The sequence below is a fragment of the Mastacembelus armatus genome, chromosome 15, assembly GCF_900324485.2.
Source record: "Mastacembelus armatus chromosome 15, fMasArm1.2, whole genome shotgun sequence".
Taxonomy (NCBI): Eukaryota; Metazoa; Chordata; class Actinopteri; order Synbranchiformes; family Mastacembelidae; genus Mastacembelus; species Mastacembelus armatus.
In genome coordinates this window covers 13,308,210-13,329,819 of record NC_046647.1, presented here as the reverse complement: position 1 = coordinate 13,329,819, position 21,610 = coordinate 13,308,210, and the positions used below count along the sequence as shown (strand labels likewise).

Sequence of the window (21,610 nt, the reverse complement as noted above, 5' to 3'; positions counted from 1 at the left end):
AATATTATATTTTCTTAGGGAAGTAGATCCAAATCAGACCTATAGGCTAAAAACTGCTCTAAATTTATTCAGCAGATAACTGTTTGCTGTTAATGAAGCTTAAATGATAATTGAAGGTCATGCCATTTTATATTTTATAAAGCTCCTTCAACAGTCTTGATTTGATTATAGGGTACAAATTTATTTCTGAAGTACTGAAGTCTTGCTGTGTGGTAGGGAGTGGATACTGTGTGAGAGCAACAATCATCTGCCTGTTTTAATTCCCATTACTCCAAAATCCCCTACGAGGTTGACTACTCTGTTCTTTGAGGATTTTTAATTGGTGTTAGGAACGTCCCAGAAGCTCAAATCAAATGATTGGCCTGTAGCGGCTCTGTACTGCACTTCCTATATTCTCTTTTAAAGATCCTACTGAACAAGATGAAATTCCGATTCTATAATTTATATTTTTTACAAGCAAAAAAGAACATAAAACTCAGAACATAAGGGAAAAATGAGAAGTCTTTTTTTCATAATACTATTACATAATAGTTTATTCAAATTATTTATTGATATTAAAATTGCATTTTATTTAGAGTTGAATGAGTTATGACTTTTATGATATACAACAATGAACCTCATCATGTTTATTATTTGTGAATTCAGGTCTGCATGTTTTTATATGTTCTTGTTTAAATTCAAAATTATTTAGTTTAAAAAGAATTATGGCCATATCACTGTTTAACATGCAGGAACTTTCTGACTGGCTATGGCAGGTGTATCAGGTCAGTTTCAGATTTCTCCACATGCTGCAGAAACAGCAATACTGGAGTTTAGAGTGATGAATCAGAGATGATGAGAATGATGCTGTTACTGCACATTACTTTTCCCTGACAGTGGGAATGTTTACACTCTATAAACGCAGGTCTACATAATAATTAATAGACCATAAAGCTATACACTCCAATCCATGTCTTGTTGTCCAGACATGAAATAACAGTCTGACCTGACATTTTCCTTACTGTATCTGCTATGAAAGAACAGTGCTGTTTCTTTCATCTTGTAGCATGAATCACCAACTAGTGATGTGCCGATTTTTTTTTTTTTTTGTAGCTTTAATGCATCCGCTGCTACCTTCCTCTGTCACGTCTTTTGCTCTGAACATTTCTTTAATAGAAACTAACAGCCTGACATTTACATCCACTTCAAAAAGTAAGCAGCCCTTAGCCTCAGTCTTTTAACCTGATGTCATGTATGTAGCCAACAAGTGCACATTTGAAAACATCTTACTGGATTCTTAATATTACAATCCACACACAGTGTTTTCAGTCCGCTGGTGGAGCTGATATCAAATTAGATAGAGCTGATAAATTTTGTGCCAGTTGTCATTTCAGATAACACAATTTGTGGCATAACTGTACATTCACCTTGGGAGAATGGAAAGATTTGCAAGACATCAGGAATTAGCAGATGAATTAGACTCTGCAATAAACAGCCATACATTTGGAGATGTACTTATTTACTAATTCCCGTGAGGCACAATTAACTTGACATAGCTTCTGTTGCTGTGCTTATATTCTGAATACTGACTGTATCTGAGCAGATCCAATTGTTCATTCAACACACCGAAAAGAATCTAGGGTCAGTGGTTAATGCTTTTGTGTTAATGCATTATATATGAGTCTCAAAATCTTCCATCTGCCCCTAAGTAGGATGATGAACCATCTTTCACATGATGACTGATCTGGTCTTCAGGCTCTGTAATCTGCAGGTCACATACTGAAAATGGACTTCTTCTTCTTTCTGGCTTCCTCTCCTGTCTCGATGTCTGTACTTTTGGACTTGAGCAAAAATATTTCCTTGCCTCTTCATGACTCATATTTTTCACCTGAAACAGAAATAGACACATTGATTTCTAAGTTTACTTCAGCATTTAGCACTGTGTAATTTGCAGCAGCTTCTAGTGGCTGGTTTTTGTTTAGACTTGATTTCAGCCCACAGTGAAATTACTTAACATGGCGCTGGTTGCAGTTTGCACTGGGATGAATAGTGATTGTCTTTAATTATAATTGACAATCATAATTGTGTCACCAGATTGAACGGCAATCACTGATCTATGCTTTCACCTTCTACTGAAAGTAAACATTTGAATTGATGACATTTCCTTTCTCATCCTTTACACACTGAAGGTGGTTTAACACTGCATTACCTTCTAAAGCATTTATTACAATTTTGACTTTTGCCAAGACACATTATTCCCTTGGTTATTTCTCCACCACAAGAGAAAGAAAGCATCTTTAAAGCTCATCAGCATTGATGCTCCAGACCTGTGTGACAATTCTTCAGGTGGTTGAAAGAGACAGCACATTTGCTTTGGCTCTGAGAGCAGGTGTTGGAATGAATACGCCAACATTTCTGAAAATACAGAAGCTGGATGAAAAGATCAATATCTATTTTGGTGCTTTGTGTTCAGTGCAGACTTGGATTCACAATGTGTTAGAAAAAAAAATAGAAAATAAAAATCACTAGAGACTGTGATCAACAAGTTGTTAGTTTCGATTGCAAAACTATGTTTATCCTCCTTGCTTCCACTTTTTTGTGCGTAGTGAGACTAAATTCATCTTCTTCTGTGTATGTACATTTTTATTGATATTTATATTATATTGTCATTGTCAGGAACGAAAGCTCTGGTCTTTCATGTAAGATGTTATCTATGCCCATTTAACCACCCACAGAATACTAATTTCTGTTTACTTTGGAAGTTCATCATCACTCAGCCTCATGTTATACTCATTAGTCTCACATTTTAATGCATTTTGTGTCACCTCACAGCCAAGAAATGAACATCACAAGCACAGTCATAATCCTAAATCAGTAATAAAGTGCAAATATCACCTTCTCTGGATGCAGTGGCTGTGCTTCTCACCGGTTTGTCTGCAGAGGTGCAGTAGTTAATGATACAGGAAGTGACGTTTGATATTTTCCACTGTCTAATGAAACTGGGAAAGTGAAAATGTGTAAATGTCAATGTCTGACAGCACTCAGAGAAACAAGCCAACAGTGTAACTGAAAGGTAGATCAGGATACTGGTGCCAAGATCAAACATGATGCAATGTTTCTCCTATTTAAGTTTATGTTTTGAGGCACAACACAAGGGTTCGTATTTCCTCTGCCAACACAGAGCCAGCCTCTTTGACACATCTATGTTCGAACATGCAAACCCTCTCCATCTTTAAATCCTTAACATGATCTTTTTGTGCTCTGAGCACACTTTATTTCTATTCTTTTCTAGTTAAAGTTGTAGCAACAAGGTTGCTTTACCTTTATGTAATTGTTTCTTATCTATTGGACTTGAAGGTCAAGTTCAAGTGAGACTGTCAAATAAGCTGCTTCTAAAGCTTTCAGAAAAGTTTCTAAAGGGAACTTGATGTGTGACTAATTTCACATCCTGTCTTATAGAAGATAAAATAAAAATATTAAGAATCTGATTATTAAAACATACAGTATGAACCTGCTTTGCTCTAATTGGTTGACCTGAGATTTACATATATAACCATAGAGAGTTAGCAACATGATTAAAACATGGTTAACATGGAATATACCAAATGTGATCTGTTCTGCAGGTATGCATATTAAACTCCAGACTTCTTCTGTGGTATGGGAATCAAGAAGAAAGAATGATAAATCTAGTTTTCCCAGCCTCCAACCAATCTGTTGTCAAATGCTAAGTGATTCATTCCTTTGTGCATCTCAATAATTGAAGCACATTGTCAAGAGCTACAAAGGGAGACATTATATTACATCTTTTGTACTTTCAACCTACCACTGAAGCACAAAAAATATTCTGCAGGAAGGCTTATAAAGCAAGACATATATAGCTGGGATATGAAATATGCATAGACTGAAAAAGAAAACTGAGGCCTGAGCTGCTGGCATGATTAACATTAAGTCCAAAATGAGAGCAGTTGAAAGGCAGGGGCGGCTGTGAGGGAATGAGCATAACCTGTGACAGAAAAAGGCTAATACCAGAGTGAGTGTTTGGGCTGTGAGATTATGCAGATTGCACACACTCCCTAGCTGAAATAGAGTTGGAATTGACTGTAAATATAAGATGACCCTCACCAGCTCCTGGTTATTGTCACATGGATTGTATTATTGTTACCAAGTTACAAAATTCAGTAAGCATGCCACTGGAGCGGTTTATGGGTCATATTTAAGGAGAAGCAACATATTATAATTTAGGTTGGAGGACAGAAATCAGTCAGAAATCATCTAGTAAGACAAGATACCATGATAGTGTGATTATCAAACTAAATTCAAGCATCCTAAAAATGCTGTTGATATAATTTTAACATTATACATTATATTTTAACACAAAAAAAAAAAAACAATACCAGGGTAGGTAGTAATGCTTGTTTTCATCAGGATTGTCTTTTTTGTACAAACATGAACTTTAAAAATAAACACCATTCACTGCAGGTCAGTTTGTTTACCTCCTACTTGTAATTACGATGAGCTGAAATTAATTACCAGTTACTTCAATGCATAATATCTAATCAAAGATCTGAGGTTAAATGAGAACAGGAAAGCCCATATGCAGTTTGCAGTGCCTGGGTAAGGAGCAGATAAATGCTATAGCTCGTCATGGTTCCACATCAATAAAAGCCAGTTAGAAAGTGAAATATTCCTCCAAGATTGCCTTGGAAATAAGATACAAATGAAATGATGTGCCACGCCAAATGCATCAGAAATGCGAGACCCATTTTGTCTATCTGGAGGTAAATGGAGCCTTTCAAGGAGAGGACCTTGTTTTTTAGTGTCAAACATATCAAGAGCCCTGTTAACAAAACCTCTCTGCTGTGGAAGGTGTTTGAAAGCGTGCACTCAGACTGTAATTTTGCATACAGTACAGTATTATGCATATGTCTTTACACTCTAATGGCTTTAAATAATAATTTGATAGTTATAGAAACCTGGTAGAACTGATGACTTTCTAATATTTATTTGGTTTCCTGTCATCATGTCTGAAACTAGTTTAGAAATTAAATTCAGCATTGTAAAAAGGTTTTGTAGTAAGATAAATGGCCATTATTATACTGACATAACACTAAATAATCACTGAAAATACATTTTGCTCCAGCACAGGCTGCAGGAAACTCCATCTCATTAACTCTGAGAGAAAAAACAGTGAAATCAGCTCTATTTGAATTATATGTATGTACACATATTCTGCTAAACACACAACTTCCAGTGAGACAGTGGGCTGAGCAAAAAAACAACTTTATCTCTAGTTTAAGTTGTTGACATGAAGAGGTCTGGAAACACACCAGATCCTCAGTAGCTTGTGAAGAAAAGGCAATTGTCCTCTCTGAGGACTTGACAAAGTTGGCTGAGAAGACAGGTGGTGAAGAATCGATCAACACTTTATTGTTGGCTATAGGAAAGTCTCCGACTTTTCAAATTACTTTTCATCAAAATAAGTAGGATTATGTTTGACAATACTGGGTAAACTGGATGGCTAATATACAGTACAAGAGATCCAATTTGGCCCTGTGATAGACTGGTGACCTGTCCAGGGTGTACCCCTGCCTCTCACCCAAAGAGAGCTGGGATAGGCTCCAGCAGATCCCTGTGACCCTAAAATAAGGAACAAACAGGTATAGATGATGGAGGGATGGATGGATATCCAATTTCTTTTAGTTGTAATGAAAACAGGAGTCTAATACCATAGGTTTTGTGAGTTTTACACTACTGTAAAAATCCTATTGATTTTGTGGTAGCGGAGGTGACTTTGGTTAAATAGATGGATGGAGACTCCACATTTTTGTGACATCACATTATTCATTTGACTGAGGATTTTATTTGGTGTATCTAATACATACTGGAGCAATCAAAACAGGGACAATGAGAAATATGTCTGGTTTATGCCCAATTATACTAGCCCGACCAGCCAGACTAACTCTTTTTCTATTCTATACAAAAAATTTGTCTCAAACTTCTTCAGTTGAGATCGATTTCCAGGGGGCGGGCCAATGGACAAACAATAAACCAATCAGAGAAGCAAACAATATGACACAAGCAAAGCGACAGTGAGACCAGCGAATGGCGGTTTTGTTGTAAAAACATGAGAACAGACATGAGCTATACAGTTATCAACAGTTCTGTGCATATTTTGGAACAGAGTAAACTGCAAAAGCCAGTTGTAAAAAGATTTGTGGACATTAAGAGAAGTTACAAACGAGTCATTGCGTATGTGCAAGGCTTGTTTAAATTTGATTGGACGACTGGAGTGTTAACCCCACCCCATTACAGATAAGCGGCTGTGATTGGCCGGCTCTTTTGAAGCTGCAGGTAAAGCCTCTCTATGGCAGGTGGTGCAGACCAACATTCTTTCGCTAAGTAAAGAGTGGGTCTGGCTGACCAGGCTACAATTGTACTGCCAAATTTAGAATTGATTATGTGGTAGATTGAGACTTTGTTAAATATTCTTTAAAGATTTGGACCTCTATGTGTTAAACACATCTGTGTATAATTTGTTCATTTTGGAAACTATGGCATTACAGAGGCACAGTGTTTCACGATAACTGTAATCTGCAGATATAATAATGTGGGACCATCTGAATGACTTTGACATTTATTACTATATAAAACAAATAACAAAGGTGAAAGGACACAACCCTGGGGAGATCTAGTGGAGGGAGAAAGGACATGTGATAAGACACCTTTTACCCTCACATGCTGTGTTTTTAAAAAAAAAAAAAAAAATCCATTCTCCAATATCAAAATTGAGAATCCTCTCCAACCTGTCTGCTGAAGCATGAGGCTAGGTATCTGTACCAGATACAGTTAAAAGGAGAGGAAAAATCAATAAAGAGCAGACTTGGGCCCCTCAAGATGTTTCTGCACCATATTCAGAAAAGTCCCTTTAGCATCATCATCCCCTCTGCCTGACTTAACTGAAGAGGGTCTAGTTTAACTTGTATAGTTTCTAAAAGTGCATTCTTCACTATTTTCTCAAAGGTTTTCATAACAAGAGCCACTGATCTAAAATCACAGTGAGAGTTTGGAGTATTGTTCAGGATACATATATATACAATATTTTTCCATCCATCCTTTATCTATTGAGCAGGGGGCTGGAAACCAATCACAGCTGACATTAGGCAAGAGGCAGGGGTACAGTCTATCACATCACTGACACATAGAGACAGACAACCATTCGTGCTCACATTCAAACGTACAACAATTTATAGGCCTGCTGAAAGGCCCCGGTTGGTAATTGTGATGTGACAGTGCTGACACTGTGGTGCCCTTATTTAGTTCTGGCAAATATGTCAACAAACTTTGAACATTCTTTTGGCTTTCGGATGGACCGCAGAGAATTGGATTATAGTGTTATTTATTCATTTGGATCTTGTTTACTGCTATGGAAACTTGTCAATGTGTGAGGGCCTTGTAACTCTTCAGGCGACACTTTAAAGTGATTAAAAAAAAGTTGTTATTTTGGTATCACTTAAAGTAAAACTACTATGTTACTGTGAATTCAAGAAAATAAAATGAAGCAGACACAGATTCCTTAACCAATGACATCAGCCTACCTTTGTGTTGTCAGTTACAGTCTGCTTGACGACAAAGTGCCTGGGAGGGTTTGGATAAAACCCTTTATCCTCCACTGTCAGTCTAGGAATGGCCGTCATTGGGCGAACAACCCCAGGCTTCGTCTGGACGGAGTGTTTCACAGTCGGACAGCGGAGAGAAATTCATTCTTATAAGTAGTCTTCCAAGATAATTTATATTATCAGTGTTTGAGAAGTTGCAGCAGATCACCTATAGAATAATTTAACGTGTACCATTTTAGAATCCACCAGTTTTCTTTCCACATCAGCCGATGGGTGTAAGCTGCATATAGATGCCTGAATAAAAATTGTAGAAGAAAATCATTAACATGGTAACATGGTGTCACTCACCAGAATGAAACTGAGCCATGTCTTGTGAAATGTTGCAAATTAAGTTTGATATTTTTAAACCATTATTCTGCTTGGGTGGTATTTGACCAATAGTAGTTAGCTTTGACATTTCTCAGTATAGTGAACATGTCCTTTAATGTTTAAGTTGATCACAGAGATTGACGAATTATTAAAAGCAACATCAAGCTGCTGTTAACGCGTATTTTGAGCAAACAAAGCAAAGGTTACAGCAACTCCATGATTTGAAGTAATAAAAACTCTGACCTTTGTAACTCCCAATTACAATTGATAAAATGTTGACTTGTCATAGCCGCTCAGTTGGGACAGAAATTGTTTGAAAGTTAGTTAGAAAAAATAAACATTCTTTCAATAGTCGGCTGTCACGTTGCTCCTGTGGGGGTAAAATCCTGAGAAAAATATATGCCTTTAAGAGACTAAATTACTCAACTCCTACTCACATATTTGGTTTCACGTCCCAAGGATTTTGGAAGTGATGAGTTGTTCTGTTGAAAGTGTAAAAGAAAGAAAGAATGAACTGAAACAAATCAGCAGAGCTGCACAGGCTTCATCTGATGGGAAAAAGGGAACATTTCATCTCAGAATTATTCATTGTGCATTACAAATATGTGACAGTCCCTCTTGCAAAAATGAGAGAAAGGAAGAAGATAAAAAAGAAAGCCTTTTGTGGACACAATTCATGCATTCATTGACCATATCTGGAGATAGTGGTGAACCTTAAACATTGTTTTATAATTAATGTGTACATGCGTATCCAGTGTACATAATTTAACTCATCTCTTCTACTCCACTAGAAAGAAAATCACCTATTTTCATCACTTTACCGTTAATCTTGGCCCGACATCTACATTCATGCCCCACTAATCTCTTGTGGCTGACAGTGTCTGTTTGACTCACACCCTCACACTTGTTTATTCTGGAAACCACAAGAAGCTTCCTTTGATAAATAATGAACAGATGTATTTTCATTTCTTTTGATTAAACAGTAAGGATTCACTTTTATCTCACTTCCAATTTGTTTTTCAGTAAAACACAGTACAGAGCACTTGTTTCTGTGTATTACAACACAGTAGGATAGATTTATTTTTGACTCAAGAACATACTGTAGCTAGATAATGCTCTGCAAACTAAACAGACAATTATATACAAGCTTTTTGTGGTAATAAAGGAAAATCTTTTTTTTTTTCTTCATTACATTAGGGTTAATCTTTACGAACATATTGAACATCTCAAGAGGTAAACCTAAAATGGTTGCAAATGTCAAACACTTTCAAGAAGCTCAAAAGAAAAATATGATACTGTTTTTCATTGCCTCACTAAATATGCTGTGGAATGAACACGATTTACCTGCAGAGCAGTGTTGGTAGTTGATGAGCTGGAGAGCTGCTGGGATGTTTTGCACTTAAAATTTGCAAAAGTAAACCCATTAAATCACTTTTAGTATCACAGATGAACGGCACATGTTTAATTGATGAATAATCATCTAATTAACTGAACTCACTGCTGAAGTGGAATTTGCCAGTATCTCATCAATAACTGCATAAAGTTCCTCTGACTCTTGCCGGAGCTGGGCGGGAGAACGCATCTGTAAAATGAGAAATTATTGAAGTTAGTAGTCGTTGTGTGATGTGCACAGTAAAAACCCGCAGTGGTATGTGACAAGTTATACCTCTGCGTGGGTGTCTGCATCACATCTGTCCATTGTGTCACAGGGACTCTCTTCTCTCTCCACCTGCTCATCTATTACCTGCGAACACAAAGTGGAGTGAATTGATGGCGCTCACTGCCAAGACCTTTAATTTCCTTGAGTGATTACACAATAGTCTCAGATAACATCTCTAGACAATTCATTTTCATCACTCTGAATTCCTCACATACATCCTTCCTCTGTAGCCTCTTTTGTATCAACTGCAGTGTGAATAACACAGGAATATGACCATTTTCATGTCTTTTTAAGCCTGATATGACTATTAATATAGTTTATAAGTGGATGCTCTTTTAAAGTGTATTATCTGCAGCTTATGAAATTAGTTTGATGACATTTTTTTTTTGTCTCACATGTTTTGCAATTGTAAGTGGAGACATGTTTTTTTTTTTTTTATGGAAACCTAATGCAAACCTTGTAGGTTAGACGTTTATTTCCATGTTACATTCCCTGCTCAACACAATAAGAAGTGTCTCCATCAGTTTCAGGACTTAAATTGCTGCCTAATAAAATGATTACTAGATGAATTAGTGGGATTAGAGTGAAATGAACTCACCTGCTGATCCAGCAGAAGGGTGTTTGTGGGAATTGCAGCAAGCGATTTGTAGCTTAACTTAATCTTGTGTGTCTAGAGTTTAAAGAGAGAGAAGAGTAATGAGTCTAAATTCATTTACTAATCCAATTTGAGCACCCTCCATATGATGGACTTTGCAGAATGCCTCATGCAAATTCATCATCCAGCATTTCTTTAGGCATCCTTTATCTCAACTGCTGCAGGTTACTAATCATGCAAAAACAGTCAGCTACCCTTGAGCCTCGCTTTCATTGCTTCTCACACCACTGGGGGAACCAAATCCCCTTGTTGCAGCTCAGACTGAACAAGTTGAGTTACAACCAGCATTTTCACAGTGACAGGCAACAAATCTACCCAATTCCTGATGGCTAATCAGAATTTTGTGCAGTTACTTATCATCAAGTGTGCCTGACCTAGAAACCAGAGGTTTTTTTAAAAAAAATCCTGCACTGATTTTACAGCAATGGTTTTTCTCTTGCTTCAGCATGGGACATTTCAAATCTCTGTGTATCAAAGATCTGTAACAACATCAATAAATTTAGACATGGCAAAGACAAACAGGAATCTAAAAACAGCTCCACACAGAGGACAGCACTTGATATCCTCATATCGAATGAGTGAAATCTGTTTATAACTGCAAAGCACAGGAGAACAGTATGTCACAGAGAACATATTAAATAATATCCTCAGTTTAAACAAGTCATGCATGTGGCTAGCAGAGCGGGTACCTTTCTTTTTTTACCCTCCCTGTCACTGCAGTCTGATATTCCACTCCCCGGTCGCAGGGAGGGAGTTGAGCGCAGCGAGAAAGAGGGGGACGGGGTCAGGTCTCTGATTGGTGGAGCAGGAGAAGGTGTAGGCGTGGGCGAGCCGGTGGGTGATGGCCATCCAGAAAAAACAATGGGTGTGTAGCGGGAAGGGGACAAGCAGTGAGCTTTGTGATAACCAGCAGGTAGCGTGATACTTTTGGAACCAGGGCAGCTCCTCTTGGACTCACACCTTCCTGTTGTCTTTTGTAGGCGAGGCAGAGGTGATGCTGTGTCTCTGTGTGCAGAGAAAACTGTGACAGCGGGCGTGTGTGTTTCAGGAGGCTGAGTCTGGGGAGGACAAACTGGTGGTGCTCTCAGTCGTTCTGAAAGCAAATGAAGCCTTGAGACAGAGGAATTAGGAGCTTGACTCTGCTTCTGGGCCACAGAGCTCTTTTGCTCATTAGCAGACTTAGTGGATGGAGAGATAAGATTTTTAAGGGTTTTATCTACATGGCCCTTGAGGTTCATATGAGGGTTGCTAGATTTCAGCCCAGGTGACTTAGAAATGCGTGTGTGTTGAAGATTTTTGAAAGTTGCAGATTCTGATAATTCTTCTTGTTTTGGTTGAGTAACAGATTTGAAGTTTGAGCAAAATAGAGGCAGTGGAGATCGGGGTAGCGTGTTGCTCTTCAGTGGTGGTGGTGAAATAACTTGTTTCAATCTCGGCACACCGCTTGAGCGAATCTGCTCCTGGGATGTTTTCGCTTGAGATTGAGTGCATGTTTTGCTGAATTCATTAAACAGCACAGGCGGAGGAGCAGTGACACATCTATTAGGCTCCTTCTGAGCTGGACTCTGAATATCTATAGATGCTGATGAGGAGAACTGAGAGGAAATCTCCAGTGGAATGGAGGCCACACTGTTAGCTGCAGAGCAGGCTTTGCAGAAGGACAAGGTCACAGCATTTACAGGCCAGCAGGGAGTGTAAGGCCTCTGCAGGGCAGAGGACAGAACAGGAAGGCGGCCTTTCCTCAGGATGGCAGTGAGGAGGGAGAGCCGTGTGAGAGGAGGCCGGTGCCGTGGAGGAGGAGACTGGGGACACATGGAGGAGGACAGGCTGTCACAGGATGAGAAACAGTTTTGAGGGATGTGAACCAGACTAGAGCCAGGAGCCAGAAAGTGTCTTTTGATCTGGATGACAGCAGGGGAGAAGATGCCAGAGCGGACAGATGAGCTAGGGGAGACAGGGCAGCTGAAAGAGGTAGGGGAGGTTACAGATGAAAGCAGCATGGCAGACCAGCTCTTCTCTTTGTCCGAGCCCTCTGAGAGAATGGACTCTCTCGATGAAGCCGGAGTTGGGAACAGGTCTCCGGTGTTTGTGGGCGTTTGTGTGTGAGTGTCTGTAGGGCTCATTCTGTCTTCTGACACATACATCCCGTTTGCAAAGCAACCCGAGCTAACCTTAGCACTTCCAGAGGTATCGTGACAGTGCTGCTGGGAAATGCCCCTGTGTTTATCAGCAGCTGTTTCCATGGAGGCCGTCAGGCAGTCTATGTGATTGAGTGTATTTTCAGACTGAGCGCTGACTGAAGGAGACGCTTTGGTTTGAGAGAGGCTCACGAGATTTAGTGAAGGCTTCCACTGAAACACAAAATAATTGTAGGCAACAGTTACTAGAAATTAACACCCACTTCATACTCGTAAAAGCTAGCACAACCAATAGCACAACCAAAAAGCTGGACCTGCAAATTAGACATTTTAACAAGGTTCAGATAATGAAGTCACCGTTTGACACTGTGCACAAGCAGAGCTAAAGTAAACTAATTATTCAGTACTAATTATTCAGTACTAATTACAGTACAATATTCACATTTTTATATATTAGATTCTAATTGAAGTGTCAGATTTAAAAGGCAATAGTCTATATTATTTTAATTACCTCCTGACACGGCTTGATTATGTGTGTATCTATTACAAGGGTATACTTCAGTGTCACACATGTCAGTAACAGCTTCTTGACATATTTTCCATGTGACATTGAAAGAGCTTGTGTTGCACCTACCTGGAGTTTCGTCTTCGGTTGTATTACGTTTCCTGCTCCTCCTTCCAAAAAGTCTCTGATAAAGACCATCTCTGCTTTGAAAATCTCCCTCTCCGACATGGTCTCCTGAATGAAAATGAAGCAAATGTTGAGGAGGAACCGAGCAAGTGAAACCTGATTAAACCAGAGGTGAACAGCATGAGCTTGTGTGAGTTCGGGGGTGTGCTTGGTTTCACCACACAGCACGCCCCACGCATATAATTCACATGTCCTGCCTCATGTGCAGAATTGAACAACAGAGGCTGGGTTGTTGTACACACACAGCTTTGAAACTTGGAAACAAGTTTGAGCCTACTTACCAGTAAGTCCAGAAATAATGTTTATGTATTTATATCAAGTGTCACTGCCTGGCCCAGCTTCTTATTTATGCTACCAGTAAGTATTTTTCAATCCAACCCCCAGATAAAGAATCATCATGATACTTAGATCTACATGTATTAACTCAAGTTGAATGACTATTTCGGGATAATATGTGGGAGCTAAACAGGGTACAGTTAGCGCTTATGACAGGCCTCACTACTGACATGAACGGCCCACATTCATGGTAATTAGAATCCTAAAAATACATATGACCCAATCTTATAATGACAACCTGTAGTTTTCTAAATCGGCTAAATAATTCTCTCCAGTGCTGTTCATTTCCCCTTTTGTAGATTTGTGGAAGTCACACCAAAAATATCATGATATGTCAGCAGTTGTTTTATTTAAAACCTGTATTAAAGCATTAAAAAAAAGTTTTACATTGCTGCTGTAAGTCTTTATAATGATATTTAAAATACAATGGTAAATTATTGCCATTGTAGTACACATTTTATGGTTTTACGTCAGTTTATTGCATTTAATGTGGTTTTAGCTAAACAGTTAAGACAAACATATGAGCTTAGTTTGTTCTGGTTACTTTTAAAATAGTTGAAGTTGAAGTGCTAGTGTGATTTCATCTGCCAGAAATCTGAATGAAATGTCTTAGCACATTTCTGTAATACATAGTACCACTATTCACCTCAACTAATATCAGTCTGTGATGCACAGTGGGCCACATAGGTATGAAACTAATTAGTGATGTCCTTTATTGCAGGAATTCATACTGATATTGACATTGATATTACAATGTTGATAAACTGCAAAAAAAAACCATTGTATTTGTTTCTTTGAAAAAGGATATTTTGAGAAGTGCAGGCGTCTCTAAATAACAGCCGTGGATTAATGACCTGTCATCTGTTTCACAGATAATCCATTACATTCTGCTCATTGGCATCTGAATATAGCAGGTCTCTCACTGCAGGGAGTGTGTTAAATCCGTGGTGTAAATACAGCAAGATGTCATTCACTCTAAGGAGCAATTCTGGATTACTGTCAAACCAATTTTCTGTTTTGCTGACAAACATTTAACAGAGCCCTACCTGGCAACATTTGTGTGGGCACAGAATAAGTAGTGTGAGAAAGCCAAAGGTTGCTATCACGTCTCTGCTCCGGAGGAGGTTACTGTGCAGTCCATATAATTAAGATAAAGTTTGGTTTGTGAGCATCACAAAAAGTAAACAAATTCTAAAACAAGTTGCTCTTGAACAGTAGCATCAAGCAAACACCAGGCTGCCCCTGTCTGCTAATATAGGCAATATGATAACTGTGAGTGAGTAGTACAATAATGTGATTTATTATACAGCAAAGTAGCTTCTGAATCTGAACCTTTCTGTGTGAAGATAACATATTCTCCTCATACGTGCCTGGGGTTCCTCTAAAAGTGGGTGTGCGGTAAGTATTGTGCTATTAATACTTTTGTGCACAACTTTTTTTTTACTGTTGTTAAAATGTGGTACTGTGATTTTTACTGGGGTAAAGGATGAAGATAATTCTTCCAAAACAGCCAAGTGTGTCACTGGAGCCAGATTTTGCTTGTGAAATTGAAGGCACTGCTCTGTGTTGTCAGAGCAACAATAGTGAGACAGCTGGAGGTAGAGTTATAGAAAACCAATGAAGTGGCAATGGAGTTCAGCTTAAGACTTCACAGAAAAATCAACACAAAGGCATCCATAGTGGATTTGACTCATAATCCAGTATTGTGCATACATGAAAAGATAATACCCGCTATGCAGGCTAAAACCCAAGATAGTTCAGAGTGTAGCACATGTGTCTTTATATACTAGTTAATAAAATGAAGGGCTGCCACACTAGGTGATAGCAGGGGTGGAAGTTGAGAAACTAATGATGCCAACCCCCAACCTGTGTGAGAAGATCTTCAAAGTGTCACGCAGGCAGCCAGTGAGCTGACTTCAGACTGCCTGCAGGCAGCAGAAGCAGCCAGCCATCCTGAGAAACCCAGAGCTGCTGTGATGCTGATTCTGGATAAACATCCAATAATTACAGCTATTAACTCCACTGGAGGTTTATTATTATTTTGCAGTTGGTGTACATTTAAATAATACCTATACAAAGCTGAGCTCAAGGTCAAAATAAAAATTAAGAAGCTACTGACACAAGAAAAACATTGTAAAGCAAGTGTTCACACTGACAGTGTTTCTTATTGTTGCGGATGAAATTGCTTAAATGTAAACAAAAGTGAGATTGAGCCTTTCTGTTAGCTAAGGTGCTTTAATTCTTGAGCCGCCAAATGACTTCAGACACTAAAACTAGTCATTTGAAAAGACTTGCTAGTTGCAGAATTAGATTTTCTGACTTGACCAAGTATTGATCTCCAACAGTTTGAGCTTCCCTTTCCATTTAAAAAGGGAATCTTATGTCCATTGTTGTTCACAATCCTTAAACGTTTATTGTGGTTGTATTGTTATTGTAGACTTTGTTTGCCTCTAGTGCTGTAAGTCTTTAAATAAATACTGTTCAATGTGATTTTTTTTTTTTAAGAAGGACTGTGGTAATAATAATGTAAGTCGAGCCTCGTACTTTTTGATGAAGAGTATAAATGTTGCTTTGAGAATAAAGGGAGTGTGTGCCATTGAATATGGCTCACATTCTGTCATCACTCTTCAACAGGGACCGTTTGGGTGAATTTAAACTGCTGAGCTTTAGCGTTATGTAACATGAAGCTCCAGAGAAGACTAGCTTCTTTTGATTAGTGAGGAGTCAAAGAGTCTAATTTTCAATGCTGGTATTTCGCAAAATATGAAGCCTGGGAAGGTTTGTCCACAAGTACACACAGAGATTACTGGGTGGTAGACAATTAGTGAAAGTACTTGAAAATGAACAACATAAAATGAGCATGAATTTGCTCAATGCGTTGTAATTAAAGCAATGATCATGTTGCAGCAAAGTGATAACATCACTTTGCTACCATGTGGATGTGCTCTGTAGCTGTACTGTACCTTACGAGGTTTTCCTGTCAGAGCTCCAGATCTCTCCTCCTCACTGATGATGTTCTTGATTGGTAATTTCTTCACCAGTGGTACAAATGTGAAAATAAAAGGCTTAGGTGGCCTATTTATTGAAACCTGTAAAACACAGAGGAGAGGAACAAATCGCCCACATTTCACATCATCTTGATAATAATTTCCCTGTAAAGTCCCCATCATGTACAAACACTTTTAAACAAGCATGTTTGACATAATGGGGCTTCTCTGTCACAATACGTGTTACGTTGAGCTCGCCACAAAACCAGCGTGTCTGTCAGTCTCAGGACAGATTCATGAATACCACTGATTCCCGACATATGTAGAATAGCCTTTTTTTTTTTTTCCTGCTACTCAGGATTGTGTAACTATGCTGTGACACTAATGATCCATCATTACACACGTTATGACAGTTTAGCACCCTGCAGCTCAAAGCCTCGACACATCCAGACTCAGTGAATTAAACAAGCTCATGTTCTCGTCTGCTTTCAGACGCCTCACATGTTTTAACTGTGCTGTTAGTTTGAGAAGTGCTGGAGTTGTGTATCTGAAATTCAGTTAAAAAAAAAAAAAGAAAGGACAAAGATGCTCTTTTTTTTTTTTTTGATAAATGAAGGCAGCAGCGACAAAAGTTTGAGCAGTTTTGAAATCAGCAGGATTTTTCCACAACAGGAACTAGTATATCCAGCTCTCCGCTTTTCTTCAGTCTGTATAACACAGTGGGTACACCGCACTACTTACACTATTGGTGCTAATGGGTTGAAAATCACCGGGGCCACTCATGCTGCGAATGTAATAAGTGAACCTGTGAACTGGTTGGTAAAAACCTCTGCATAGGAAGGACAGCAACATTTTTATATGATTTTAAATTTGACGGCGTTAGACCTGCAATGGTTTAATTAAAGGAAACATTCTATTTATTGAGCTTACACTGAAATACACAAACACTGCAACATATGCAGGAGAAATATGTTGGGCTATATGTCCATAATTGCAACATATGTTAAATGGAGTTTTTCTAGTATGGATGTATGTTTATTCTGGCAAAGCACACACTCATCAGAAGTGTTTCCACTACTTGCTAATCATGCGGCTGCTCTCCACAGTGTCGTTGGGTCTTTTGTAAAATGCAAAGTGCTGCGTAAGGGCCGTGAAAGTTCATTCGCTTAATCAGTAACGGTAATTGTAGCAGATGCATGAGACTCTATTAAATATGGATAGCACAACTTCAGCTTGTTGATGTAGACACAGTCAGGGAATTAGCCTATTAAGGTCTGTGTCACCTTTCATCTGAGTTTCAGTCACAGACTCAGCCTGCCGGCCTGGTACGGCATGTTAAATATGGTGAGAATCTTAGAAAAAAAAAAGTGGCTACAAAACAAAATGATTTCTTGGATCTTGGTTTTAAAATGTAAATTGGTATTGCTCATTTGATTAACATATTGTGGCTCCTGCTTGGACTATTTCAAATAGTATTTCAGAGCAGTTTTTTTTTTTAATGTTTTCTTTCTTTGTGCATAATCTAAGATAACCACATGTTGATCTTCAAGGCAGCACTTGAAGATATCTTGTGTTAGATCAGTGTTTACCTATGTTCAGATATTTTACAGTTTTCTATATAGTGAATTTTATGGCCTCCTGGCCAGATGGACTTTAAATTCAGATTTCTGTCCCTTATGAATAAGCTTTGGAAAAAATAAATATAAATATGTATAAAATGTAAAATGATGGTGAGGTCTTATCGGCTTGGCAGCAGCACACTGTACACCTCTATTCCAGTGAAATGCCACAACATCAAAGAAAAGTGAGAAAGCATTTGTAACTCTGATGCAATCTGTATCTTATATTCTATAGGCTTATGTATTTCTCATCCTTTTCAGAATCCAAAGCAGAATTTATCAGAATTGCATGTTTATGCAGTAACTAGCAGAGGTGTTTTCAATCACTTCACAGAACAATCAAATTTAATAACAAGGTCAAGAACACACAGGCTCCGGCTGATACAAATGAGAGAAATACTAAGAATCACATGGAAGAAAACACATCTTTGCTTACATTCAGATTCAGCTACAGGAAAAATGGGCATTTGCTGTCAAACAACACTGCTGTGAATATCAAAACAGATATCTGTGAGTTGTATCCAGTTAGGCATAGAATGACTATAGCTCCAGATGTTACATTATCCCATGATCACAGTGTCATATGTGACCATTCTGCCCTTTGATGTCACTTTCACTTTAATTGCAATGTGTTGTCAATGCCTATATAAAGATTATCATTTTGAACAGTGAACGTTTTGTAACTCTGTTTGTAATGGAGTGTTTTTACATTGTGGTATTAATTAATGCCTTTAAGTTAAATATGTGGGTAATTCTTCTACTACTTTCCAGTTCGCAATGGCTGTGGGGAGTTTCACTTTTACTTTAAGGGCCAAGGTGTTCACCTTCAAGACACCAGCATATCTGGAAATAGCTATAAATAACGAGACAGAACAAATAACTTGCTTAAAATAAACGTGTCATCTTACACACTTGGTTTTTATCTTGATCATCTTACGTAACCTTCTTGTTTGCATGTGTCTGTAGTCATAGCAGAGTAAGTTTATACTGTGGCAGGTCAAAGTGAGCATTTCCTACTTGCCCATCGGAGCCCTCTTAAATGTTTAATTGCACCGAGTGTTGCCGAGGTCATGCCGTCCCCATAGATCACATTCCCAACCACAACAGGTTCACTGCGCTGAGTCGCCTAGGTGTGTGCGTGCTCTCACTCAGTTATTTCTTGTGGCATGTCAGAGCCGTCCCAAAGACCAAAACAAGCAGCACTAAATCATTATCATCATACAGTCATACACAGAGTAGCCCAGAAAGTGACAAGGATACTTTTCTTGTGATTTCCAGTGCCTCGCCGTAAGCAACTATACAACTTTAAGCAGCAAGGCTCAGTCATTCTCCTGTGTTTTTTAGTGATCACGCTCAGATCAGTGCTATGTTATTCCTTTAGAGAAACAGCCCACAATTACTGCTGTGAATCTGAGACCACTATGTTCCACAGATGTTAAAATGAATATCCGAGTGTGCCACAGTAAAAGCATAAACATTTGGGTGTGTCACTAAGTAAAGAGTTTAATTACAGACAAACACACTGCCCCTCCCTGCATGGTAGATAGGGCATGCAAATATAGCACACTACCATCTGCTCTGAGCACATGGGTTATATTTCCAGATTATAAACAAATGTCATGATTACAAGTCTCATCCAAAAGGACAGAAGCTACAAAAAGGCAGATATTTTACTCAGTGCCTCCAATAGCATTATATTCATAGGAGTAAATGCCAATTTGACTAAAGAACCATGTGATTATTTTCTAGGAGTCTGTAAACATCTCAGAGTTATTGACATACTATAAAAAAAAAGACATTTGCAGAAATTCTCTTATTTTTTGTGTGTATTTAGATAAATCTGAGAGCAGCAGAGAGAGCAGGCAACCAGTATTCATCCTAATGTCACAGAAAATAAGATAAAGTAGCTGCATCTGAGTGTATACTGTTACTATGTGTTTGTGTGTGTATGTGGCAGTGGATGGTAGTAGGCACAATGTGTAGGGTTGTAGTGTTGACGGGTTGCAACAGAATTCTTTGACTGGTGTTATTTTCTAGCAGGATTTAGCCTTGAGGTACAAGCTTTGTCTCAGAACAGTATTTAAGGCCATTAACAGTGTAACTACAAAGGTCAGCAGAAAGTAAAAGCAGGTCAGTGATGTTACTTCTGCCTGAAAGCAACAACTCAACAGAAATTTTTTCATCTTCTCATGTCAAAAGAAAAACATCTATTTCTAAACCGTCTTACCTTCCCCAGACTTTTACATAAACTGTCCATTTCTCTTTAAGTGCCTCTCCATCCAGGCGTGTTGCTTATGCTCAGGCGTAGGAAAACATCTCCCATGATTTCAGATGTTGATGAAAGCAGATATGGAAGGCAACCATGGCCAATTTTCAGCCCCTCTCCTGGAGTTCAAAGTGTATTAGTGTTGGTGTGCATATCCCCCTGCAGATTTCCTTTTATAGACACATAATAGCCACAAATAGCTTGCAGACAGCAGTCAACCTGTTGGACACCGGTAACAATGCTGATGTTTGGGAGGCTGTTTTCACTGGGATCTACAAGCAACACATCACTGTCTATACTTCTGTTCCACTATAGAACATTTCAGAAATCTTTATCTTCATAAGTGACTCAATGTTGTGTATTTCCCCCAGAATGAGTTTGCCTTTTACCGCCGTAACAACACAGACATTATGTAGAAAACATTGCAGATGCCTTGGTTGACTGAGCTCAATTCAGAAAACAAGGTGGGGATGACTGTCCTGATTAGACAATGAAAAAAACTGGAGAAAATTGATACTGCTGTGGCGAGAGTCAAACACTCTGTCTTATTTTTCTCCATTAGAGAAAGTGACAGTTACCTCATTCGTCCTGTTAAGCATACATAAAAGACCTTTTTGGGGGGTTTTTATGCCACAGGTTTAGTGTTTATACTGCAGCTTGCATTGTGCAGTGAAGCGCAGAGACTAGAAAACTAATAAAGCCATCTTTGTCTGACAAGTCTGACAGCTGAACAACAACATGCTGTAAGTGAGGGCAGCTTTTAAAAAAAAAAAAAAGATTTCAGAAGACTTGTCATTCTATTCAGCAGCTATTATTTTCATTGAAAATGTCAAACTATTATTTATTATTCTAAATAGTATAATATTGAGATGTTCATTGAGCCTTCTGGAAATCTGAACCCCTGCCAGCCAGCAAACAGATAGACATATTTTAATGTTTCCAAGAATGAGTTGTCAGGCAGCTTGAAACAAATTCATTTAGTTGCTTGTTTTGCTGCAGCGCTGACTTCTCTGTTCCCTTATCAGTGAGTGAAAACAGACCTCTGGTGAGGATGTTAATCCTTTAAGTACACTACATTCTTCATTCCTGTCACAGCTGTTCTTGTCTTTTTCCATCCCACTGCCACCCTCCCTGTGTTTGTGTGTGGCAGTCACACACAGAAAATCATAACAGCAGCACGAAGCATACATGAGCACCACCGTCTGTCGCGTTTTATTTTACCTCCACACACCATAAATTGCGGCCTGTGACTATGCAAACACTTTGGGCATCCAATTTTAAGAAACTTTGATAG

General features: G+C 38.6%; 1 protein-coding gene across 3 annotated transcripts; it reads right to left on the bottom strand.

Moving 5' to 3' along the window:
• Nucleotides 1–503: 503 nt before the first annotated feature.
• On the bottom strand, nt 504–20,413 carry mlip (muscular LMNA-interacting protein). Of its 3 annotated transcripts, none has more exons than XM_026308879.1 (12): nt 20,278–20,413; nt 16,408–16,533; nt 13,052–13,156; nt 10,969–12,630; nt 10,223–10,294; nt 9,631–9,708; nt 9,463–9,546; nt 9,309–9,362; nt 8,402–8,446; nt 7,827–7,889; nt 7,575–7,697; nt 504–1,867 (listed from the first exon to the last, which is right to left on the bottom strand). In XM_026308879.1, exons 1-12 carry the CDS (start codon nt 20,305–20,307, stop codon nt 1,664–1,666), a joined length of 2,646 nt encoding a protein of 881 aa, XP_026164664.1. In that variant the 5' UTR covers nt 20,308–20,413; the 3' UTR covers nt 504–1,663. The 3 variants fall into 3 exon arrangements, with proteins under 3 accessions (XP_026164664.1, XP_026164665.1, XP_026164666.1); XM_026308881.1 differs by lacking the exon at nt 504–1,867 and adding an exon at nt 1,888–2,978; XM_026308880.1 differs by lacking the exons at nt 16,408–16,533; nt 20,278–20,413 and adding an exon at nt 13,390–13,514.
• Between the last annotated feature and the right edge of the window lie 1,197 nt (nt 20,414–21,610).